We start from the raw sequence: 26845 nt of genomic DNA, 5'->3' as shown, positions 1-26845 counted from the left end.
CTGTACCACTTGCTCACGAGATTGGGCAATCTCGTAAGCAAGTGGTATGGGGCGTAATGCTACGTGTAGAAACTGAGGACGCGCTGCTGTCTCTTAGATTAAGCGCGCAGCTCCATTTCCTCTGTGCTCGTAATGCTTCCAGCCGAGAATCTGGGATCTCGTTGGAAATCATACGCACGGTTACGCAGGAACGTTATGTGACAGCTGCGTTTTTCGTGCAAACCAGTTTCAGACCCGCCAGCGAGACGAAAAGATGCATTTATGTGCACCGTCAGGTGGTGTCACAATACCAGGATACAAATCGGCTTCACTGATCCGGTGTCAACGAAGTACTATCGAAAAAGCAAGTTTGTGGAGACAGTGTGCTCTGAGGCAAGGGACACCACCCCGCCGCCTGCTTCAAAGCCAGATCCGTATTTTTGATCACTCAGTTGCCACGATATCTTTATCTTTTATTGGAGCGGGTGGGATGATATAAATGACGCTTCTCTCGTAAGCGTTAAGTTGCCATGTAGCTCAATCTTTGCGTACATTGAAAGGTTGCATGTTCACCGGTGTAGAGAGGCATCAAGTTGGGCGTTACGCAGTGCAAAAATGAAGCTATCCCCGAACGCTATCGACAGAGAATACGACCTCAGTAGATCCCGACAATATACAGCAAGCCTGCATTGTGAGTCTGATTAACAGAAATGCAGGCCATGGCAATATGATAATCAACGTTTAAGAACGCTCCTTTATTGACGACGAACGCGTGATTCCCCATTGAAATAGCATGTAGCATCATTGTCGTGTCCCTATTGCTACGCCGTCATTGTCGTCGAAGTCAACGTGGCATCATTGCCAATACTGTTGCCATCGTTATTATGCCATCTTTAGTCACACCATTCCAGTTGCCATGCCGTCATCCACCGCCACCGTCGTCATGATCATGCTACAGTTGTCACCATGTCGTTGTAGGCGTGATGATCCTGTCGTCTTCGCTATTTAGCAGCGTTATTGTTGTGGCCGTCTCCGTAGTGTCGCTGTCGTCATTGTAGTGTTCTCGTAGTTGTTTGTTAAAGAATAAGCTCCTGGCAAGGCAGATTACCGATGGACTGCCTTATATCCTAGCGACTAAGTAATGTCAAGGCCAAACCAGATGGAAAACAAAAGAAAGAACAAAGGCACAAAGAAAGCATACCAGACAAATTTAACCTCAGATTACCCAAGCAGACTCTCCTACATTGTATACATTGTTAGTGCACGAGATTCCAAGGTCACATAACGGGCCATTTTACCAGAACATTTGTCCAAGGAACACATAAGAAATAAACATTGGCTACAGCCCAGATTAAATAGCATTACTGCGGATTCTCCTTCTAATGCTTAAAAAGTGCATTATACCGAAAAAAGATGAAAATATTAATGTGCCGCAAACTTTTTTGTAAACGTGATATGAGAAGTTGTTCACACACAAATACGGCGCTGGCTGCTCCCTGGATTTTGAATATGTGGTACATACAAGGTAGGGTTGCGACATAGAACATATAGCAATACACAGCATAGTTTCAACAAACAAAGGCAATGCGAGAAAAGGCAAAAATAGCTGGCAACATTATTCGTATGACATAACGTACAGCAGTTTCTGAAACAAAACCTGGCTAACAAAAACAAGTTAGCACGACATGCAGTTCAGGAGCTTTATCAAAATTTGCAACCTCGCACACAAATTCGGGCAGACAGTTCGAGTTCAAAACTGTATGTGGAAAAAAATTGTATGTATACGTCTATTTGCGCAATACTTGGTTGTAAAGAGTGTTTACAAGTTTCGCCAGTTGTTTATCTGCTGATGAACTTTAGGAATGGGGGTGCGGTCATATTAAGCTTACCATTCATTATTTTCCGCAGGAATGTGAGATGGTTTATTTGCCTGCGTACAGCTAGTGTACGGTTGCTGTGTATACTCTGTATAATGACAAAGAATAGAGTGCAGCAGCACTAACACATTAAATTCTTGCAAATCGCCCTACCAACAGAAATGCAGGAATAGAAAGCAGTTGCCAACGCCAACACAGTATGCTTAAATCGGCAATTCGTTTCAGTACTGGTCGATGATTTCATGACAAAACAAATTATCGATACCAGAGCAAACACTCCTAACAACACCCGGGCGATTGATGTTGCGCATGCTGCCTCGCTGAGCACACTGCAAAACGTCACAAATCTGAATGGAATGAAAACAATTCCATATATACCACTCGTCTTGAACATCACTACTGGTGTCTTTTGCGAATAGACGAGGCCATGTCTAGAGCCGATTAGGCAGTTGTTGTCAAATGAGCCAGCGAAGCTGCCATCATCGCGAATGTTGCCCGTTTGGACAATTCACGTTGCTTAAAGATTGCGTTCCAAGGCGACCGTCTACCTTTGTATGTAAAGGTGGGCCATGTTCGAAACCCTGTGTAAACTTTCGTACCGAAGTCACTAAAATGTCTCAACTGTACGAAACTGGGTCACGTGAGCAATGTGTGTGAGAATTCGAGTGTTCCCGCAGCGCTGAAGCGCACTTAACGCTACCAGTGTTCGGCCACTCTTTTCAAATGTTCAAATTGTTCTGGATGCCATGAAGCTTTCTCGATGGACTGCCCTAACATCAAAAATCACCGGCCTGTGTTCGAACGAGCGGAGAGATAGAACTTGCCTGATCGAAAGGCTGCAGAAACTGTGAGAAACTGACGATGTTGCCACCTTCCTTCATCGCAGAAACCTCAGTGCCTCTACATCGTGCGTCATGTACCCTGCTTTCAGACCAACTCTGCAGCCCAGACCGGTCATTGCTCATATGAACTAGGACGCCGCAAAAAGCAATGCTGCTGCAGCTTAACCAATGTCGCCAAACCACATCCACATGTAAGTTCACAGTACACATCGGCAACCTCGATTGCTAAGCATAATGCCGATAAGCCGCTTACGAGCACGTGATACAGCGCTTCGATCGCTGATGTACGCCATTCGCATGCTAACCGGCAAGCTACAGACACCGCAGCACATTAAAGGTTCTGCATGCAACAGGTTCTGAACGCTTCTCCAGTCTTCAGTAGACTCCGTGGCTCGCCCAACACCGTCATGTCGCACTGACGTCAAGCATGCTTCAATTCTACATTTCAATGCTAGAGGACCGAAGTCGTGCATCTCGTGCTTCCGCCAATACCTTTACAAGTCGGATTACCATACTTGTTATTCACAAACTGAACAGACCAACTCCTACCAAAGCGTCAGGATAAGAACAATTTCTATTATCCACGTGCGAAGAGCACGCCAAAGTTGGCGCTTACATTCGCGTGGACTTTACATATGACAACCACGAAGTACAACCACATCAACAGAATGAGTATGCCTGCGAAGAAGTTTTTTCTTTTTAAATATCCTTAATGTCTGCCTGCGTGCATGAATAAAAATGTATTATTTACGCTCATCATCATCATCATCATCAACATCACCAGCCTATTTATGCCCACTGAAAAACGAAGGATTCGGCTAGCGATCTCCAATTACCATGCCTTGCCCTAGCTGATTCCAACTCTCGCCTGTAAATTTCCTCACTTCATTATCCCACCTAATTTGCTGCCGTCCTCGACTGCGCATCCCTTCCCTCAGCACTTATAATGTAACTCTAATGGCGAACCGGTTATCTACTCTACGCATTACATGGCCTACATAGCTCCATTTTTTTCTCTTAATGTCAACTACGCTATCAGCTTTCCCCGTTTGCCCTGTGTTCCACACCACTCTCTTCCTGTCTCTTAACGTTACTCCAGACATTTTTCGTTTCATCGCTCTTTGCGTGGTCTTTATCTTCTTCTAGGGCTTCTTTGTTAACCTCCAAGTTTCCGCCTCATATTTAAGCACCGGTAGAATGCAATGACCGTACACGCCCAGTCAGAATTTGGTAATGCATGCTCTATACACCCCAACGAATTTTTATTCTTCTTGGAATGTCCTTCTCATAGTCCGGGTCCCCTTTGAGTAATTGACCTACGTGAACATGCATCTCCACAGACTCTAGCGGCAGAACGGCGACTTTGAACTCTTGTACCCTTGCCAGGTTATTGAACATTCATTTTGTCTTCCGCATATTGATGCTCAAGCCCACTATTGCACTTTCTCGGTTAAGGTCGTTAATCACTTGGTGCAGTTTACCTCCAGTGAGGCTGAACAGGACAATGTGATCTGAAACCCGAAGAGTGCTTAGATATTAGCTGTTACACCTGACTTTTAGGACTTCCCAGTCTAATAGATCGAGTAGTTCGTCTAAGCATACAGAAAATAGCATTTGACATATTGTGGCTCCTTGCCTGACCCCTTTCTTGATAGGTATTTTTTCAACTTTTCTTGTGGAGAACCAAGGTAGCTGTTGAATCTGTCTAAATATTCCCCAAAATATTCACGTGTGGCTCCTGTACTCCTTGATTACGCAAGGTCTCCATGACCGCTCGTATCTATACAGAATTAAATGTATTTTCATAATATATCAGAGCTATATAGAGAGGTTGGTTACACTCTGCGGAGTTCTCAATTATCTGATTATTTTTCACTCATTGGCGTGCATATATACCCATCAGGGCAACTTTACCATGACATCTTGAGTGTTACGTGACTAGAAATCACTGTTCCAAAGATTATTACTACAGATTTCAACACGCCTCCTTTACTTTGAAAGATAAACTGCAGAGGCAAGAATATGGTGTTATTTAGCTCTGATCACGATCTTTGTTTTATGAACGATGTCAGCCCTACGTATCTGCAGAGCGTTCCGTATGGCGTTTGCTTAGACCTAAGTCAGTGTCACCATGCTTCAGTTCGCAAGCGTAGTAGGTTTCGTACGTAGAGATGAATGGGATTGAGCACGTTCCCAGGCTTTAATGATCAATAGATACAACAGTTCTATCTCTTCGACTGGGTTGCGTCGAATCCCTGGTCCAAATTTAGGCTACATGTGAAGGATGCATGTCGGGAAAACTTTGACCACAACCTGAAAGATAAAACCGAAGAGGCAATGAGTACTGCTCCCTCACTCTGAGAGCAAACCGCACAGATTGCAACGTTGAATTGCAGACGCCACTTCCACTTCGACGACATGCAGGACACAGAAAAAGGCGCACAGAGGCACTTGGTGACCTGAGAATGGCATGGCGTCCACAGAAGGAAATACGGCGCCGTCTGGACAAATTGCAGCAACATCACTGGAAACCTTTCTTTGAGCCACTGAATCCTCTAAAATGACTGACGCCGATCTAGAATACTGTTCTCGACTTGCGCTCGTCTCCGCAATAACTTGCGGCAGCCCGGGCGTTGGGGCCTTTTACTTCCCGTTGACCCAGTGCGCGGGCTGCCTGCCGCTTGGTGACGTAAGCAAAGCGTTGCTTCGAGAGGCGGGGCTACGCGCACGCTGCAGCATCCATGTTTCGCGTCTGCGCACTGTGATCGGCGAAACTCGTCGAGCCACAATAGCGCGGGTAATCGTATTTTTTCCTCATCCAAAATGTAATATGGCTTGTACGGAGTGCTCGCTTTCATTTCCCGATGACAATGAGTCAGCTGAAACCTAAAGTTTAAAAGATGTTTATTGAAGTTTCGTCAATTACCCAGTAATTACGTCGTATCACCCGCCCCCACACGGTCACCACCGTTACAACAATGCCGTGTTTCAACTAGGATGCTGCAAGTTATAATTTGTCGTGGTATAGTCTGCCATCGCGCTTTCGCAGTCCCATTGCCACTTCGTGCGTCTGCTAATGCAGGCAAAGCCTATGGATGTGCAGTCGGTCACACAAGAAGCCTATCGATGACATTGAAGATCATCTTTGTGCTAGTGCACAACTTACTGGAGCTGAAGGGACCCTCTAAATTAGCGCAGCAAGGAAAATACAGCAAACGATAACTTGGCCTGTCTTTCCACTGTCTTTCGTAGTTTCCTTGAAACTTTTGCTGCGTTACGAGTCCTGACAATCGGCTCCAACATATATTTCATTTGGTGATTAAATGGTGGCGGCAGCTCACATCCCAAAAATAGAATGGAATCCTGTTTGGAGCCCTTTAAGAAAACGTAGGTAGAAGCTCTAGGAAAGCACTTGTCCTCTTGTCGTCTTGTTTCTGTGCCCCCGCCGCACGCGCACGCGCTTCGCAAAAAATTCTGCAACGCCAGCCAAAAATCAGTTATTCCCTAAGAAAAGCTTCGCAGTCAGCATAAAGCACCTAGTTGATTGTACTTCGCAACAATCTGCAAGGCGCATAAAACTGCAGTTTAATCACTGCCTGATTTCAATTCCAGTTTACACATTCTTAGAGCATTTTTTTAGTTTTGAAGAAGATTTCTCCCTCCACGTTCATCAAATCACGATTACCATTTTACGTTCTTGTTTTGAGAATGACTGCTCAGTGTCTTGGAACGTCGAAAGCGTTCAGTGATCTCTTGGAGTCCGGCTCGTGGCGTATAACAATTTTTTGATGTGGGCATCCTAACACAAAGTTCTTTTACTAACTGACATTATTCTCGATTCAAGATAGAGCAGTTATTTATTTGATGAATGCCAGCAGCGACAAAAAAACTAACGCTGTCATCTTTCGGTAAGTGAATTTCAACCGCTTTCACTCGCACTCATGCTGTTTTTCTCTCCTGTAATAAAGTGATTGACACTGTGATTAAAGCTGCGGGAGCTTGTATTAAACATATTGGTGCTTCGATTATATTCGCTAGCGCACGGCCCTTGTGCGCAGGCGCTGGGATTAGAAAACGTTGGTGCTACGAATAAATGTTTGGCACTTTGAAAAAATATTCTGGCACTCAAATTGTTCACATGACGTTCAAATTATTTCATCTAGTGCTGGAATTAAAGTGTGCAAGAAAACTCGTTGAAGCGGCAGGGAAAAGGACGAGAAATCTTGAACTCCGTAAAAAAGCCTAGTAACCCCACAGGGTATAGAGCGGCGTCCAGGCAAATCTCTAAAGTTTTATATACGAGTGGTCGCGTAGCGAAAAGTTCACATACGTGCAGCGTATTGAAACCGGAACGAAAATACTACGCCGCCTTCATCACTTATAGCAAGTAGCGCCCGATTCAAAACACGGTGCTCCATGGCCGGACCTCGCAAGATTAGGCACCGGCCACGGCTGCTCCCGCGGCGCGCTCAAAAGTATCTTTGGCGACGGGCTTATATTTACCTCATATCCGCCAACAATCCACTTAAAGCGTCGTCTGTTTAGTTATTTAGGAAGGGCGGGCAACAAGAAAATTAGTTACCTGCCCTGCAGGCTTTGCCAAAGTTGCATCGGCGGTATGTACTAGTAATTTACCGCCAATTTCGCCAAACTGTAATTTCGTTGCAGTTGTATTTTAATGGAAACTCGGGAGGTCTGCCTGGTGGTGCACCTAGAATGTTACTCCAGGTGAATGCAATGACAGATGAAGTGGCACACACAGAACATGTGGCAGACGCGTAACATTGCCGAAACACGCAACGTGCAGAAATAAAGTATCTCGATGATACCAGCGTCGCGATTAGAAGCGAGACAAACCACATTAGTAACGTTGCTGCTTGTAAAATCATCGTCCTAAGCCAACCCCATCTCTACCTTAATATGGCTAAATATCTGACAGCTCCTATGCAAATGCTTGCTATACAGATAGAGGTAGCAGCCACTAGCAGCACAGCGCAATATTAATTTCCCCGCGCTGAATAAAATAGTAAGAATTGCGCAACTAGATTAAAATGGAATAATAGGCTAGGTACCGCCGACACGCCAGCGCTTATTTCAATATAGGCGCCGTTGTTTGCACTATGGTAAATGACATTGTCGCCTGTCGTCAGGAAACTGTACGCCCAATTATTATTTGGAACGGGTAATACTAGCTTGTAGTCGGGATAAACCGGTAACCCGTAAAGCAATGAAATGAGCTAGTTGTTGCACGTTCATGACTGTGTCGCCAGAGAGTTTACGCTGGCCAAAATGATAACCAAGAAAGAAACTAAGATGGACAAAGCGTTCGCCCTTCCTCGTTCAGTTCTTTGTCATTCTTTCCCCACCGTATGAGTCATCGCAGCGTAATCATGCAGCATAAACTGCGTCAATTTGTCAGCACGCGATGGCCGACGCCGCGGCTACTTGCGCGCAAAGTACGAAAGCCATGTCTATACGCGAGAACGTATATGGTGCAGAACAATAAAGATAAACGATAAAGATCTAAGACGACGACAACACAGTTGTTTTTGTACAATCGATTCACATTTTATTCTTTCGGAAATGGCTTGGCGGAGGGTCGGGCGTATCCATAGACCATGTGCACTTGAAAGGAAATGCCCGAAACATGTGAGCTGAAAATTCCTTCGTGATCTCTGGAAACGGATACGCAGACACCTAAATTTGCGGTGTAAGTCCCTAAACTTCCTGGTTTCTGTCCGCTTAGATCGAAATGCTTCTATGTTATCCTCTGACTTCTCCCACTTAATTGATCCTACCAGGGTCGACGCACACGCATACGCTTCGAGTCATTACACGAACCGGCAACACGAATAATATGATATGCATTCAACCGTCCGATGTGATCCACGTTTCCTGGCAACTACGTTTATCCATATTCTTTAATATATATTCATGCGATGGAGCTCGCTTCAAGTGCCAGCGATTATCTTCACAGCCTTTGAGAGACGAGGCCCAGCGCCTACCCCTGTTCCACGCTGTTGCCTGGAATCCGCCCATGAGCACTCCTGGAACGAGAGCCCAGCGACGCTTTGCCAGAAACATGGGGTCCACCGAGCGTGTGACTAAGCATGGCTCCAGGACGTGAAATAAGCTACCTCAGAGATCCAAAACTCGGGAAGCTCTAAGAAGCGTTCTCATCATTCTCGAGAGCTTCGGAGAATTGTGTAATGCCTTACAAACCCACGCTAGACGTCCTGGAGTCAGCTCTCGCCAGACGCCCAGTGGGCCGCGTATTAATTGGAACGGGTGAGAAAATGGGGTTCACTGCGGCGACATACAAGTAGACACACTATCCAAAGGAGATGCAGAACACGCAGGATGAGTAGAGACGCTATCAATAAAAAATAAACCTTGGGCGTCTGCCCAACATCTTCGGCAGGCGTCACAGCAAGAACACGGCAAGAGCTCATACCGAACCATTGCGGCGTTTCTTTCGACTAAATGACGCAGTCCATAGTTGAGTTTTATGCCCGAGAGAAAGCACAATCAGCGCATCAACAGCGGACACTGAACAAAGAGAAAAAACCGCGAATATACTTACTTACCATAGCGAACAGCGCAACTGTTGGGTGGAGAGAACAACACACTATGAAACATTCAATACAAACGCGATTTACTTTCAATTCGATTGCGTATAGTGGGGTCAACGAATAATGAATTTACAAAATATATGCCATGGTCACAGGCGGGGCAGCATATGAGCTTATGAATTGTAATAGGACAAACACAACACAGAAAACGTCGCCGTCACCGAAGTTTGACTGCGTTACTTATCGTGCCTCTTATCTTGCGTTATGCCATTCTAAACAAGAACATGTTCCCTCGTGGATGATTGTTCGCACTGAGAACGGGGACAGAGCTCCGTGTGGGTTGGGTACTCGGCCCACCTAAACGATTTTGCCTTCGGCGGTGATCTTGGAAACCAAAAAAAAAGCTTCGTAGCTCTGGGCACGTAACGCAAGCTTCGATCTGTGGCACGGATCCAGCCAATTTTCGTCTACACCTTCACTAGTCTCATAATGTCTAAATACAGGTGTGCACGTGCCTGCAGAAGTAGAATGAGGGTGCGCAAGCCTGCGCAAAGGGCGAGACCCCACTTACAAAAACGGGCCTCTTCCTAAAATATAGAATGTCGACGAAAATGTAGTGATTGGTTCGAGCGCAGAAGCGTTCGCGACCGCGAATTTGCTCAGAATGATTACCGATTCATAACTGCATAGCAGGGAAGATTTACTAGGTCATCATGCATTGTCGAACAGAATGCACTACGATAAAGCCAAAGAGGCAGAACAATTAGTTAGTCAACGTGGACGCACGAGTGGTTGAAAGTGCTAAGTGAGCTATCACCAGCCAGCGATGGAAAGCATAAGGCATCAGCGATGTAGGATTCCACACATAGTTTATAGTAACGCTGGCAAAACAAGGAAATCTGCATGCTAAAGGTAAACAGACATTTAGGCGCATTTGTTCAGTTCGTTTACACAGCTGTTCCGGTTGCCGTATAAGCTGATTCAGTTAATTTGTGCAATGCCTTCAAGACGAAGGTGCGCAATGCGCGAATGTAGACAGCAAAGTAGCGTTCAGTGTTCTCATCCACAAGAACTATACTTCAGCCTAACTTCATAATGATCCCATTATATTCAAATGATGCAACAGAAAATTTGTGGAGCATACTCAGAATTATCTACACAACTTGTTCCGTTGAAGACACGTCTTGGCAACTATTATTTACGATTTCAAGAGAAAGCGCGATAGCTTATCGAAAGACAGCGCGCTCATGAACTTTCTCCTGGCGAATTTCGATGATCTCAGACATGTGTCGAAAAAATTACGGCTGCCGAATGCTGACAAGACAGGATGCATATGAACAGCATGCATCAATAGGCCATAAGCAACAATGACGGGTCGAGCACAACTGTCTTAGCCTACAACTTTACCAAGACAGCTTTACTCCTGAAGGGATTGTGCGACGCAAGGTACCGATAAAAGGATGCACGTAAACTCCTCAGCTTCTGTAAGCGTAGGAATTTGAAGCTAGTGTTTGTTTGCACCGGCACGACGCATGAATGAGCCGTAAACGTAAACAGTGGTTCCAAGGCACAATCCGTGGTTTCTTCTTTGTCCTGCAGGGATCTATATTTGTCATCATAGCCTCCTTGCCTTAACAGTCCATGACCTACTTGCCGTAACAGTTTACGCCGGACGTGATCCGCCAGATCCTAGCCATTGACAGCTTCGATGCAAAACTGTACGACAAACGTGGAATTATTCCACTTCATAATGAACCCTAGCGTAAGGTCTTTCATTCTTCTGATACTTTCAGTTCCCGGGTGTTTTTGTCGGTCGAAAACGTTCTACTATGTACTTCTATACTGAGCAGCGTGCTTTAGAACACCGCATAATTCAGCGCGCGCCCCTCAAATCTACGTCAACTGGCTACCATAGCCCTCTACGTGTTTCATTACGTCCCATTCTACGTTATTCCACGCCTGCTTGCTGGCATTACCATTTAACTTAAGACCATTTATTTCTCTATAATTGTATGTCCCTAATCCCTCGCGGTGACATTTACGCTACACGTTTATCAGGAACGGCTCAAGCGCGTGGATTTCACTATAGCGCTGCCATCGCGCCCACGTTACAAACTGTATTAATAACCATGCGAGCACACAAGGTTCACCTTATCAGGATCGATCGAGCCATGCCTTTGCATAACTGCGGGTATCGGCCTGCGATAAGAACCACGTTAAATCTCTTCCAAGGAAATTCCTCATGACTGGCACAGCCACAGTGATTGTGCTTTGTCACCGAAAAGACTTTTGTGCCATTAGAACATCTCAGCAATCATTGTCTCGCCCTTCGGAAGCCCCTCCCGGCATCAGCATAAATATTGGCCAATTATTGACTCCTGCGCCCAACCAATGTGAGCACACGTCGCACGGTTCTTGGTGACCCCCATGCCAAAGATGTGTGTGAAGTTTCTTCCTTGTGTTTCGCAATTTATTTTCCATAGGAACGTCGTGATGCGAGAAAAAAAATGAAGTTTCCTGCTGCGGAGTATATGTCGCTCGAACAACGCAATAAGTCTGCCTTCATCAAGAAGTGCATTGATGCCTTGAGGGAGGCGTCGATGCCTCAATTTCTTTGGTATCGGAAACAGTGGCGCTTTATTATTCTAAATTGTGAGCATTCATTGATCTGCGCATAGCTTTCCACCCTGAAGTCTCTACCAGATATCGTCCTATGCTTTAATTCCACGTCTGGTGCCTCTGCCAAAGAAATCCTGCAAAGAATAGGCTTAGAATGAGAATCATCCCATCTAGTCACGTGGTATATCACGTAATCACACCGAGCTGTCTCCTGAAAGAAGAGAAAACGCTGGATTTAATGTACGAAACCGAGTGGATGCATTGTTACTTCCGCAGCGAGTTTGCCAGCATAGATTTAAGTCGAATGCACTGACACAAAGAGCGTTAGAAATTGTGGATACAAATTTTTGTAACCTTTGTGCTGCGGGCATCGCCAACATCGTTGTTCTACATTACGGACAACCTTGTAAGGCAAACTTGATTTTCAACAGAAATAACATACTGATTCTGAAGGTAAAGCAAATTGCAATGAATGAATGAGTGGAAGAGAAAACCGGAGGCCGTTTATAGGACACACAGTGCTCGCCTCTAACTTGACTCCATGCTCAAGGCTTCTCAAAAGGCTTCTCAAGCTTCTCAAGGCTTGCCGTGCAATGAGAACAATACTTACATTATGACGGTATTATAACGGTGTCATCGTGACACAGAGAACATGAGAACAATACGATGTCAACGAGTGCATGACAATAATGGCGGGAAGACGACCGCATGACGAAAATCGGTTGACGAAGCTGGAATGATGCGGACGGCCCAATTACGATAAAAGGACGAAGAAGGAATGACGTCAATGGATAAACGAAGGTTATATGACGACAAATGGATGACGTTACTGAAGTGATCACGATGCTGAAACGGTGGTATGAGGACGACAACATGACATTCGTATCACGCGACTGTGTAACGACCGTGACATGACGAAAACGACACGACGGGAGTCGGATGTCGAATTTAGAGTGACGACGATGGTACGAACTTAATGGCATCATGATGATGGTAAGAAAAAGAATGCATGACGACGACTGTATGGCGGCGACACAATGACGTCGATGGCATCACAGCCGTAGAGAATAATCAATTGACGATGAGTCTATGACGACAGTGGCATGACAATGGCTGCACCACAAAGCCTGTGGGACAACGATGGCGTGACGACGACAGCATGACGAGAGTCGAATGACGTAGCTGGAATGACAGCAATAGCACTTCACCATGGCATAACGACGACGACATGGAAACGGATGTGCTATAACGATTCTATGCATGACAGCGGAATGACGATAATGGCGTGATGACGGCCGCATAATGAAGTTCGAATGACGATAGCATAAGCACGAAGGAATGACAAAGGATTGACGTCGATGGAGCGACGAATGCGGTATGACGATGAAGGCATGCATAACGACAATGGGATGACCCGACTGAGGCATTTACGATGGTAAGAGATGTGGGCGGAATGCGAAAACACTCGTGTTTAGCTTTAGGTGCACGTTACAGAACCCCAGGTGGTCTAAATTTCCGGAGTCCTCCACTACGGCGTGCCTCATAATCAGAAAGTGGTTCTGGCCCGTTAAACCCCATAATTTAACGATGGTAACACGGCGAAGTGACGACAATGGCATGACGATAATGATATGATAACTGCGGGAATACAATAGAGTGGTGACGTCAGCTTCACCAAAGTTAGATAAGAAAGTTAGAATGACAATGATGAAACGACCGCGAAGGCATCATAACAATGTTATGGGAACGAATCCATGACGAAGACTGTATGATGACGACACAATGACGACGATGCCTGGACAACGGTATGAGGACAAAAAGATGATGGAGATTATATGACCACAATGGAGGGACAACCACTGTTTGCGAAGCTGTTTTGACGACGATGTTGCGAATACGACGGCCTGACCAGAGTGGAATGACGAAACTGAAGTGACGACGATGAATTGACCACGATGGCTTCATGACGTCGGTCTGACGAATGCATAACGACGGTATGACGCGGATAGCGCGACGACGATGGCATGATGAAAGATGATAAAACCGGAATGATGATGATGCAACGACTGCGACGGCATCACCACCACGAATACATACCTAAGCAATTAGCTTTGTCACTGGGTTTGCCTAGAAGGCGTGACGACGACGGCCTGACGAGACTCAGATCACGAAGATGGAAAGAAGACGATGGAACATGGAACGACCACGATGTCTTCACGACCACGAGCACATACCTAGTGGCCCCAGCTGGGAGACAACTTGGGACACTAGGTCGGTGGCAAGTAAGTAAATAAGTTATAAGTAGACAGACAGACAGACAGACAATTAGATAGATAGATAGATAGATAGATAGATAGATAGATAGATAGATAGATAGATAGATAGATAGATAGATAGATAGATAGATAGATAGATAGATAGATAGATAGATAGATAGATAGATAGATAGATAGATAGATAGATAGATAGATAGATAGACAGATAGATAGATAGATAGATAGATAGATAGATAGATAGATAGATAGATAGATAGATAGATAGATAGATAGATAGATAGATAGATAGATTGAAAGTGGCTGAAGTAGGCAAAGAATGCTAATCGCATCAATATCAAAGCTGTTGTGTATGTGCCACACACCTGACCTATTTACAAGCATTGGCTGCAGTTTCTAGAGTAACCCTCTAGAAACTGCAGCCAATGCTTGTAAATACACTGAGGTCAAAGGTGAACGCCACCAAGCATAGGAAATGTTTTGTGAACTTTTGCAGTGTCGTGGTCTACTCTATTCCTCTGACATGCTTCAGACAGTATATAGAACAGACAGGGAGCTTTCAAAACGATCGCTTGCACGAGCATGAGGGCAATGTGCATCGCGGCCATAATGGGCATATGCTGCTAATCACTGTCAAGTGTGTTGCTGTAGCTCGCTCTACGAAGAATGCCTCGTTCTAAAGCGTCATACCAATCAGTTTCTACGCGTTATCATTCAAGCTAACAGAATGAAAGAACAGACTGATTGCGCCAACAACGGAGTATCGTTCAAAGCACATTTTTCTCTGGGACGTTGGTATGAAATGTCCGCAGCTGTTCATCTGTTACAGCAGCTTGCTTGGCACGCTTGTGCGTTATGTCGTTCTTCAGCGGTTTCGCTGGCATGTTTCAACGCCACGAACTGTCTACGTCGTTGCTGCAATCCCAATCGCTTGTCCACACCTTCGTCGGTAGACTCCCGCTGCTTCTCTCGCCGAGCTCGCTCTTCACGGCGCTTCGCGCGATGAATCCCTTAGACATTTACGATGACGATCCCGATTCACTTTCCATAATTAGTTCCCACATACGCACGCCGGCATCGTTGCGCACAAGGTGAGGCGCAAGGGAGCAGTGACTAAGCGGCGCGGCACCCGTGAGCATTACATAGGGACCGGGGTAGATTTGTATGGCATCAGGCGCGACGCTCGTGCGGGTATCGACCCGGTCGTCCTAGGAGACTGGCGGCAGAGGCGGCCGTTGGTAAGTAAATCCAGGTTGGTCTGCTATACTATAGCATGAAAATTATTACAGATTAGAATTAATTTATTATCTCATTTTCAGCAAAAGGAAATCCTATTTAGGTATTTATTCTTTTTCGACCCACTGCCGCCCGATTCATGGCCGATCTCCCGTAGTGGGTTGCGCTATAGCTACTGGCACCAAACCAAACCAAACAGATTCCTGTCAGCTCGTCCAGTCGTCGGAAGCATAATCTCTTACTACTGCTGGGAGATACGAACAATGTTGCTTCTGTTGGCCTTTTTTGTGTCGTTCGGTCACAATGTGTTTGCCCTAATGCGAAGAACACTTTCACCATAAGCAGCGTGCCTACTAAGCAGCGTGCCAGCGAGAAATCCTTGTGTCTCCCACTCGGTCGTGGCACGGGAATTTCAGCAGTTGCAGTAGAAAAGGGTCGCCTTGTTCAAAGATTTGTCTAAGCTGTGAAACGGAGTTCCAATGAGTCTTACGCAAGGAAAGCGCGTTATAGCCTCGATAAGACGCATGGTTTATCGAACGCCTGTTTAAATTCAGCAGTGTGTCTGCCATGAATTGTGAGCGGCCCAACGGCCACACCATAACGGCACGCAGAGGGACCGAAAAAGAAAGAAAGCAATAAGAACATTGTTTGATTACATTGTGCGTTTATTCATACGCAGTTTGTTCTACAGCCATTTCTTTTAGTTAATTTTTGTATTTATTTGCTAATTATGTCGAAAGACTGATTGTCTTCACAGCCCTTGGCAGAGACAATTAAGGCCCGGCACCCAGGACTGTTGCCTGGAATCCGTCTGCGAAGATTCCTGGAACGAGAGCCGAGCAACCCTTTTGTCAGAAATATGCGGCCTACTCAGCGCGCGGCAAAGTGTGGCTCCAGGACGTGAAATGAGCGTCCTCCCAGTTCCAAAACTCTGGAATGTAAGCTTTGCGATCGTTCTCCAGAGCTTCGGGGCGCTGGGTAATGCCATGTAAACCTCGCTAAACGTCCTGGAGTCCACTCACGCAGGGTGTTGGGTGGGCCGCGTGCTTCTGGAAAATGATCAGTACATGGTTAATGTGCGACGTCACACAACCAGACGCTTTCGCCAAAGAAAGAAAGGGTGGCGAAACGCGCGGAATACGTAGAGACGCTCTACCTAATCGAATATTTCCTGGGCATCTGCCGAACGTATTCAGCCGGCGCCACGGCAAGAACACGGCAAGCGCTCGTACCGAACCCCTGCTGCTGTTCTTGCGACTAAGCGACGCCCTCCGTAGTTGCATTCACGGCGCGAGAAAAAAAAAAGCGTAACTCACGCACAAACGGAAGATACCACACACAAGGTAGTGTACTGAACGAGTACAAGAAACCATGTGTGCGCTTACTTACTACCATCGTGAAAGACGCGACTGTTGGGTAGAGAGAAGAACATGGTGTGAGACACTTAATAAAGACAAATTGCTTGTCGCTTAGGTAAGCAACTATAGACAACGAAAACTAAGAAATTTATCGAAACAACTGTCAAGCGTGTAGGATACACTGCATTTGACCTTATGAATCGCAGCTCAACAACCGCTACGCGAACAACTTCGGCGTCCGTGGCGTTCGCCTGTGCTAGTTCTCGCGATCTTTAACTGCCGTTACACCAACATATAACAACACGCTATGCAGTTCCTCGAATGCGTTCAGTCGTAGTGAATTCTGAGGCACTTGGCGCATGGGCGTAGCTTTCTTTATCTTTTTGCGACCTCACTTGGCGATTTAAGCAATTCGAGATACGGCAGTGATTTCTGAACTCGAAATGCATTATAGCTCTGACAGCGTGGCACAGGCTGCAGTCTCTTCCGCGGAGTGGAGTGAGTCTATTTTTATCCCGCTTTTACTGCCCTCCCAGAACTCTAAGATGGGATCGGATAAGCCTGCACAGCAGGAGTCCTTGAAGAAATATTAGAGGCCAAATGGATGTCAGTGTATGTTCGCGAGTTAGTTCTGGATAACTGGTGATGGAGTTCATTATGGTGAACATCTACCAGTTCGTCATGAAATACCGGCCCTAAGTCATACTATTGAAACTCTAAGCGGGAAGGTAGCCAAATCGTACATTCAAAGTAACGTTTGCCATGACAAAGCTTCAGAAACGTCACTTAATGAGTGGAAAGCGTCAAAACAAAGCACGTGATAATGATCTACGACTTCAAGGGAAGTCGGTCATGAGGTCTGTAAAAAAGAATAACTTGATATGCATATGTCCAAACCATATAACTAAAATTTAGGTAGTATTGTTGGTTATGCAATTTTGCCAGTTGTGCACGTTGTCTTCCAAGGCTTTTCAGCGAAAGTGTACGAAGTATTGAAAATAAAGCTGGAGCGACGCGCTATTGTTCACTGTCCTCCCGAGAAATTCAAATTCGCAAGTATTAATCAGCATTCTTTCTAGCTACATCAGCGTCACCCTAAGCGATGCCGATGCCCCCCCCCCTCCCTCCCTCGGAATGATACACTACGCTACACTACACGCACACCTACGCAGATATTTCACTCACAGTCCTGCGTGAGCAGCCTGACGAGTATGCCGAACATTGTGACACTGACGAGCAGGAGCATGGTGGTCATCGCGAGCAAAATGAAGCGCTCCCGGGTCCGGTCGATCACGCTGCGAAAGAAATTAGTACAAGCACGCTTGGCTCCAGTCGGCGAACCGCTGCCGCGTAATAACGGCATCTGCCTGAGCCTAGCCAATTTTCTATGGTGGACTATGTTGTACTTCAAGAGAGCCAATGAGTGAACCTAGCAAGCTTAAAGCACTTTTTCTGAGCCGCAGTGGAACAAATACTAGCAAATACGAGTAATTAGAAATTCATGACGTCACACTGACGTACCGATGCTCCGGTGACGGTGGGAAATTCAAACTGAAATTTGGCTGTTATTTTTCGTTTAAGATTCACTGTATTACCGTGAAATTAACGGAAATTATCTTTTGAAATCATAATTGATCAGCGTAAGCCACTTCAATGTTTACTCTCCTTATCATGTTTTGATTGCGCAGCGAATACACTTAGCAGCTTCAAGTAACGGAGAATAAGAGGCACGTAGAAACTTCTGGTGTATATAATAAGCTAGAAGGAGCATAGTGTACATAAACAGATGCACCGCGGTCCATTAGTCACGAGTGACTTAGGAGAACGTTTTATTTACACGCGTTCATATTCCATTCCAGAAATCGCTTCTCAAGTGAAGTGATTTATCATATAGAGAATGACACTGACTCTGCGTCTTGGAGACAAAGAAAAGCTACGCGGAAGAACGAAGACTGACAGGTGCTCATCCTACACAATAGCGACTGTAATACATTATCGCTAATGCCTTCTATTTATGCGATAAGTGTACGCCGAAGTCTGCATAGCACCGACACTAAAATCTGTAACTTCTAGTTATTTTTTTACAATTAGATTCTCTTGGCATGTAGTTATTCCTCTCTCTTTCCTACTATCTCACCAAACGTTATTTAGCATGTACGTTTAGTTTTTTGCCCCCTTCTATTATGTACTTCCATGCAAAGCACAGCAGAATGCAGTTCCTCCCTGCCGGACACCCAGACACATGCCGTATCTCCTCTCATGTGCCTCTGTACGTCTCGTGACATGACGTGATCAAGACTGGGTACAATTGTGCGGTCAACAAAATGAATGTCAACCAGCTATCCCAATCCACTATGCCTCGGCTGACCACTGTTGTCGTGATTCTTTTAGAGAGAGACAAAAAAAATCGCTGAATTATCGCTAAAATTTATTGCATTGTCGCTAAAGCTTTTTAGTCAATCTTTGGTAACGTAGGTGCTTTGGAATACTATGATGTAGACTAACGCAGCGTATATCATTTAACAAAACGCCTTAGGTTTGTCTAGGGTCTATTTCAGTAAGGTATAAACAGCGAATTTGCCAGCAGTGTGTAGTAGAGATTTATTTTTCTAATCTGCTTGCATAACAATGCCGATGACAGCTAAGGTTAAGCGTTTTCCTTCATAATGCGAAGTTGCAAAGGCGGCACGATCCAAAAGTACACGAGTATTCTTATCTTCCTAGCACCGCAACGCCACGTGGTTCACATTATCGCCGCACGTTTTCTACATCTAAGCGGTCATCAACGGATATAATACGTCCTGCGACGCACATTTGGTAGCATGTTAACGCGACGACGTTGAGTACGTGACCCTTATGCAGATCGGATGCCATGGTTTCACCTCTTTGTCTACTTGAAAGCTCCACGCAGTATTGATTTGTCCAAAACACAAGAGATTCGTGTGAACGGACCCACCTGCTCGAATATCTACTCCTTCTGCAGTCGATCTGTCTTGTTATTCAGCTGCTGCGTTCAAAATCTCATCACAAAATTGAGTGCGACAGATTATAGTAAATTTATTTGCTGTAACTCTTGCAAGTGTCCGCCATTCGTACGTAGCTTGTGAAAGTGCAGAACAAGTTCGTTAGGACCCATTTATTTTGGTTTCGTAAATGCTCTTTTTTAATAGCATTTCGCGAGCGCGCTGTGAATCATATTAATAGCACAAAAGTGAAGCCGACCATTCTTTCATCATGTTAACGGAGCCTACGCCTCGTACAGCCCATTTCGGCCACGTACATGTTGGACTTGAATAACAAAGTGCCCTCCACAGGGTCATTTTCGAAGCAACATTCCGAAATTCAAGGTCGCTAAAATGTCGCCAATTGTTCTGCCATGTAGCTTAAAAGGTCGCCGGTCGCGAAATAAAAAAATGTGCCACTAAACTGACAATAGGGTCGCTAATTCTAGCGACAATGTTCCTAAAACGGCAATATAGTGCTTACCTTTCCCCGCACAATGACTCTGACCCAGCTATCACGGAAGCCCATTTAAATCGGAACATAGCTATCGCATTAAAACCCGTCGATAGACATTTATTCTGAAGGACCAGCCCACCCACGTGGTTACACTGTATCCTGCACAAGCGCGCGTTACAAACCGTATTTAAGATTTGGGTACTTATTGCTACAAAAAAGGTATACAGTCGCAGCGGGAAAAGATTAGCGCAAGGGACTGGTGGCCGGAGCAGAAAAATCGCAGCACGCGGCGCGGTTGCTCCCGAGCGCGGCGACAGCGAGAGTGCCAGGCACATTCCATTTTCCACAGCAGGGGTGCCTAGCAGAAACCGAGCCGTTTTAAAGCCTGCATTTCGAAAGCTATCGTATGCCTCACTTTACGGCTAAGCTATGCATCAACGCTGGTGCGCAGCAAAAACGAAAAAATAATGGTAGGCGACCCTAGTCTTTGACTTGCGTGATTCTCAGCGGCACTCGCACCTTGGCGTTGGTGTTCTGTAGGTTAACGTGAGCCGAACGCAAAGCACCAACCGAACTCGGAGGCAACTGTTTTACGTTTATTAGCCAGTTAACTATCATGCCCCCTTCTTGCGTGCGACTAATTAGTGACGTCATTACTTCTGCGTTCTACTTCCGGGTTTACAGGAATTTCGCTAAAGTCGCGCTCACGTGGCTGGTCTACGATTCTGTGCGGTAATCCGTGACATCTAATTCTAATTATTCCAGACACTTTAGTAACTCAACTTGTGACCAAACTTATGCTGTGATATGACATCTATTATGAAACCCATGAGTATTGTACTGTATTATTCTGGTTTATTTGGAATTTCAGCCCCGGTCGTTTCAGGAGGCGAAACGGAAGTGCTGGCCAAGAAACAAGAGTGTCACTCGATGCTCGTGCCACTAATAAATGGGCTCACGTGATCAGCCACGCTGGCGCATAGCTTGGCAGAAAGGTATAAATGAGGTATTTAAGATGGGTCCGTTTCTGCCGGCCACCCCTGCTTTGGAAAATGGCATGTGCCTGACACTGTCGCTATGGGCACGTTCGGGAACAACAGCGCCGCGTGTCGCGATTTTGCCACCCCGGCGGCTCCGGACACCAGTCACTTGCGCTTATCTTTTTTTTTTTTTTTCGCTTCAACTGTACATATTTGCGCGCGTACAGCACAGGTGGTCACGCAATATCCTCGCGAAGACACATTTTTCATCGGATTAGGATCGATCCCACCACCATGCCTTCGATTCATAGCCTTCGGGTTTGTTACGTGATACGAACCGCAAGAAAGCTCTTGTGAGGACACACGTAAATGCACAGCCGCGTGATTACACCGCCTCCGGAAAATGCCCGTGGTTTACTCCACGTTTTCATACTCAGATTCAGGTATTGATTCTTATACGACACGGCGAACATGTTAGAACCTGTCTCATTCATTGTCTAATGGCTCACGACCGACTTGCGGCGTCGGCGCTAATATTGCAAACAACAGACTTTGGCACATATCCAACGTGACCCAGCGGTACATTGTTCGGGACTATCTAGTTGACGATGCGTATGCGTCGAATAAGTGTTCCTTGCAATTCCGTGTACCGTTGCTAGAAGGACGCGATGACGCGAGCCAAAAGGTAATTTCCCCGCGAGAAATGTGTCACTCGAACAAAGCAAATAACCCAAGCTGGTATTCATCTCAAACTCTAGCATCGTTATTTTCTAGCTTATCAAAGTATTCGCGGTATTATTGGCGCGTTTTGTTTACTCGAAAATGCCAGAGCGGAATTTTGCTCCACACAACTTTGTCTCATCGTTTTTCTAAGTTATCTTCGCAAACTCTACCGCGAAGTCAGGCGTCACAATGAGAGAAACCCCGCAAAGAAGGGGCTTGTACACTAACGATCGCGCCATCCACTCACGTGGTCTCTCGCGTAATGATGGCGAGGTTCCTCCTGGAAAGAAAAAAAAAAGGAAGGAAGTTGCATGGCTTAGTGAACATACCGGATGAATACCTTGAAGCTTTCCCAGCACAGAGTCAGCCACGTTATTACGACGCACTTCGTCAGCAATAGGGACTTCAGAACGTGATACCAAAGTTCTGCTGCGTAAGTTCCCCAGACGCATAATATGCTTCCCTGTCAGCCCCGCGATTTCATTTTAATTCTGTTCTAAGAGCGAGAACCTGAAATGAAAACCCGTATTTGTTCAGCATTCATCTATAGATTGACTTGTCCAGCGTAACAAACAATGCGGAAGACACAGAAGCACACACGGAGAGCGGTGACTCTAAACTGAATATTTAATTAACACGACGTAAATGCGAATGTGAATACGCATAAAATACAACTGACCGTCTTAACACGGCGATCTTATACATACAGAGCGACTTGAACAAAAGAATAATCATCCGCGATGGCTGTGGTGTTGAGCTGCTTAGCACGAGGTCGCGGGCTCGAATCCCGGCCACGGCGGACACATTTAGATGGGGGTGGAAACACCCGTGTACTAAGACACAAGGGCGTGCCTCATAATCAGATCGTGGTTATGGCACGTAAAATCCCGTATCTTAATTTTTCTGAAGAATAATCGCATTAGCAAAAACAGTTCGAAGTGCATCAATCACCCAGCCGCCAATTTTCTTAAGCGATAAGAAGACCTAATTCCTCGAAAACACGCAAAAGCGTGTTTGCGTTACCTTTTGTAATTTTCTCTTTTTATTGCTATCGTTGTTTTTACTACGCATGCGTACCCGCTTCCGCGTTTATGTCGTGTTCAATGAATATTCAGTTGATAGTCAGCGCTGTCTGCGTGTGCTTTGTCGTCGGCATTTTTCTTGCAATGGCGAAGTCAACCCGCCTCTTTCACGGCGCGACGGCGATGCGCCCTGCCCTAGCGGATTAGTCGCGAACCGTTTTGGAAGGGACGCGGCGCCCGGCCGCGGGGCCAGATATCCGGGGAAAGTACCCCGAAAAGAAAAAAAGCTCTTGGACGCGTGCTGTTGCAAACGCTCGTGTCATGTACCGCGTTGAAACTCTGCTGGTACCTTGACGTCGGTGCGGTGCTGAAAACGTGCGTAAGACTGCAACTCCAATTTGAAACATAAAAGTTCCAGGGCTTCATCCGGACTGCACCGTGAACCACGTAGTCGCCGCCTTGCATTGACGGCTGTCAAATTTATCACTAAACCTCCGCGTTACACTAAGGCGACACTTCAAAAACACGTTGCTGACGCAGCCTTCTTGCAGCGTCGGCCCACTGTTGCTGGTGGTGGCAGCGCGTGCCTGACATGTGCTGTTTTAAGGCATGGTAACAATTGGTCTATACGAGACCGACATGACGCTGACGCCGACGATTGGGCCACTATTCAGCACTGTGTCACAGACAAATTGATCGTACTAGGCCGACAACGACGCAACTGACGGGTGCGAGTTGTCATATAGCGCGACGGGCTTTCGTGTCGAGAGCACCGACAAAATCAGCGTGACCACCGTGATAGCTTGACCGAACTTTACGTGATCAGCCGTCAAAGCGACAACGCGATAGCTGCAGCTCATTCACTTGTAAATATAATTATTCACGCTCAAAATGCGTCGACATGCCTTCGAAGTTGAAATGCGCGAGCTTCAGTCCTCTCAAGCCGTGCACGTGAAGTTTGAGCCAACGTTGATCCTGTTTGCCGAAGTTTGGGTTAGGCCTGACCCTGTCGAGTTCGTGCACCCACTACCAATGGAGCTGAACTTAAAAAATAAGCAGTCAGGACGAAGGAAACCGCTCTTATATTTAGATTGCGGCCCTATAGCGATTTGATAAGTTTGACACAATAAGCGGCAAGCGGCGACACAGCGCTGGGCCAACATCTTGTAGTCTGGTCACCGTACCCGAACGCTGCCGGTCGCATTCCCGTAGATGGTGGGTCTCTGTGTGTTATGCTGACATTTCTTAATTCCAAAAAGCATTGTTTACCTCGCGTCAAACAGGAAAGGAGGGACAGTGCATTCGATACAGCAGCATAAAGTCGCTCAGTTGCCAACGGTGTCAGCGATGGCATCCGCCTTTTTGCGAGAGAACTACACGGCATATAACTGGGGACTTATGCCGAGCACAGTTGTCTCTAATAATAATTTATAGCACGCGCAAACTGTAAGTATGATGAAGTTAAACAAAAGCGAGAATAAGTAGTAGCAGCCCGTAATATATATGTGTCTGAATAACAGTTGCAGTTGTTTAAGGAACTCGGCCGCTCATACTGACTCGTCTGTATGTTTTGCTACGCTTTCAGATTATTTAACATGAGCGATGCGCCATTTCTACAATAACCGAAGCTTACAGCGATCTGAAGCTCTAGAGATAAACCAATGCTCCGCTTTGGCAAATCCCACGTGGAAGGCTGCGTTCAAACGCTTCTTGAATGTGCGAAATGTTTAGTGAATGTGTAAAAGGAATACAAAAAGCGATGTGGAATCGCAGACATAAGCGACAACGAACTCAAGGCAGCCGCGTCGGGAGACGGAACTCAGCGTGCCTTTATCGGCCGCGCTGTTACCACGACAGCGCACTGGGACCTGTTCACCCACTATACTCGATGGGTGAACGACATCCTGCCCCGGAGCAACAATTAATAATTAATCGCGATCCACGGACCGCACAACCGACGTACACTCAACATGGGCGCAGGTACACAAATCAACCGTCCAAATCCCCGACACCCATCCAAAACGTTTCCAGCGGCGTGCGTCAGAGGGCAGCACAGGAACATGAAAGAAGCGGATTGACTGATGAATCACGGCGAACTAACCTAGCGGTCAGTTCAGTTAATATTGCGATAACAATTATATTTACACTCAAGGCGCATTTTTGCCGTCGTTGCCATCGCCGTGATGTACTATATAAAGTCCAACGGCGATACACCATCGTCGCACGCCGTAGGCTGCATGTGCGAGTGAAAGCGTACGATGGTGAACCCACGATCGCAACTGAATCTCGCACGCTCATGGGAGGAAAGTGGACAGGAAGCGCGCCGTCTTCAATCCCGCACAAAGAACCGGGTGGAGGGGACGCAATGGGGGAAGGCTTGTACTTGGGCAGCAACATGTATGGCGCGGCCACGCGGGCTTTATTTTCAAAGCGATCTGCTTTAGAGGCAGAGTCTAGGTGGGCCGATGGCTCGTAACTTTGCGCGTGCTGCGTTCTCGCCGCTGAGTTTGCGTTAACGCAATAGACAGCCCGATGGTCACGTCGCTCGCTGATGTAGCTGCGCGTTTCTCACGCCGGCGTTTCGACAGCGACAGTCCGCGGTCATCGAGTGTGTTCTTTGACTGTGCGCGCTGATACCATGCACGTTAAATCATTTAGTAAGCGAGTGTTTACAAGTTTATACGGTAAATAAAACTACTGTCTTTACTTACTTTGGCGGTCTACTAATTAGTTATTGGAAGAGATGCTTCGTCCTTCGGGGGAAACAGACTTCCTTGTTCAGTATATTTTAAATGAAAGCGGGAAACCGACAATCAGTAAACAGTGCGTATACACAATATTTTTTTCTTCAGGCTTTGGTTTTCAGTGCTAGCATCAGCTCAATTTAACGACGTCAAAGCCGCAAGCTTTTTCTTCTCGGAGGCGTTACATGAGTGCTGTTTTTTTTTTTTCTGACTCGTTTATTGGTGCAACCGACCCACTGATCTGTACAATGTTGCCGCTGGATAGCGCATTGAGTGCCTTTTAACGAAGGCACCTGAAGCATAAGCTAGTTATCCTGAAAGTCAGTGCTTCTCAATTTTGCAGTAGCACTTCGCATGCACGAGAGTTCAGCCTTTCTCCTTTTCTTCCCCTATATTACCTGCCTGTTGCGCCTTAAACTGCCAAAGCCGGCCGGTGAAGTGTTTTGGGGAAACGTCCAGGATTTGCAATCGACGCGCATGCAGCGTCGCTAACATGAGCGATGCGCGCTGGAAACACACGTGATTGCGAAAACGCAATAATAATAAGAAAAGAACTATTACGTACGGGTTCTGATTATCCTAGAGGCTCTTACCAGACAGAAAGAGACAACAGCCCCAAAATTACAGCAAACCACGAATAAAAGGCTGTTAAGGCCCATTCACTCCGAAAGCGAGTGTCTAAACAGCCAACCGGATTTTCAACGCGGGGAGGCGGTGAGCGCGCGGGCCTGTTCAGACCGGACGGATTACCTGGCTGGCCGCGCCACCGAGGAGGCGGAGCATCTAGCCTTTTCGTAGCGCATGTGTCGCCATCTCGTGGCACCCGTCGACCGTCCTCACCGCGCACGTGCCAGCGTCGTCACCGCACCACCGTCTTCTGGCGTTGCGATTGGCTGCGGCAAAGCGGAGAGGTCTGGCGCGCGGAAAGAAATCTGCCCGCACGCGATTGGGCTCACCGCCTCCTTTTCCGCCCGCTTTTAGCCACCTGGCGAGGAGGTTTACCCGCTCTCACCTTGGCCGCTTTGGCCACTCCGCCTTTAATGTGAACGTGCTTTTACAGCCGCCATATTATCCGACCGCATGCACCCAACTTCCGGGACAAGCTGCTGCCCCACACCACACTTCCGCTGACTTCTCTGCGCACGGCTTGGTGAGCGGGGA

The 26845-nt window shown here is 46.4% G+C and overlaps 1 protein-coding gene across 3 annotated transcripts in view; it reads right to left on the bottom strand.

Moving 5' to 3' along the window:
• Window positions 1-16055: 16055 nt before the first annotated feature.
• The window catches only part of LOC129382842 (uncharacterized), a 32320-nt gene continuing 21530 nt past the window's right edge, over window positions 16056-26845 (bottom strand). Inside the window, exons 3-5 of one of the 3 annotated variants that reach the window (XM_055067050.2) lie at window positions 22166-22198; window positions 17942-18051; window positions 16056-16807 (exon numbers count right to left, since the gene is read on the bottom strand). In XM_055067050.2, coding sequence (XP_054923025.2) covers window positions 16780-16807; window positions 17942-18051; window positions 22166-22198 — 171 coding nt within the window. In that variant the 3' untranslated portion in view covers window positions 16056-16779. The remainder of the gene's footprint in view (window positions 16808-17941; window positions 18052-22165; window positions 22199-26845) is intronic. The other 2 variants (XM_055067049.2, XM_055067051.2) reach the window with 2 other exon arrangements.

The sequence above is a fragment of the Dermacentor andersoni genome, chromosome 3 (assembly GCF_023375885.2).
Source record: "Dermacentor andersoni chromosome 3, qqDerAnde1_hic_scaffold, whole genome shotgun sequence".
Classification (NCBI taxonomy): domain Eukaryota; kingdom Metazoa; phylum Arthropoda; class Arachnida; order Ixodida; family Ixodidae; genus Dermacentor; species Dermacentor andersoni.
Note: the sequence above shows the minus strand (reverse complement) of the source record. Positions and strands in the feature narration are given on the sequence as shown.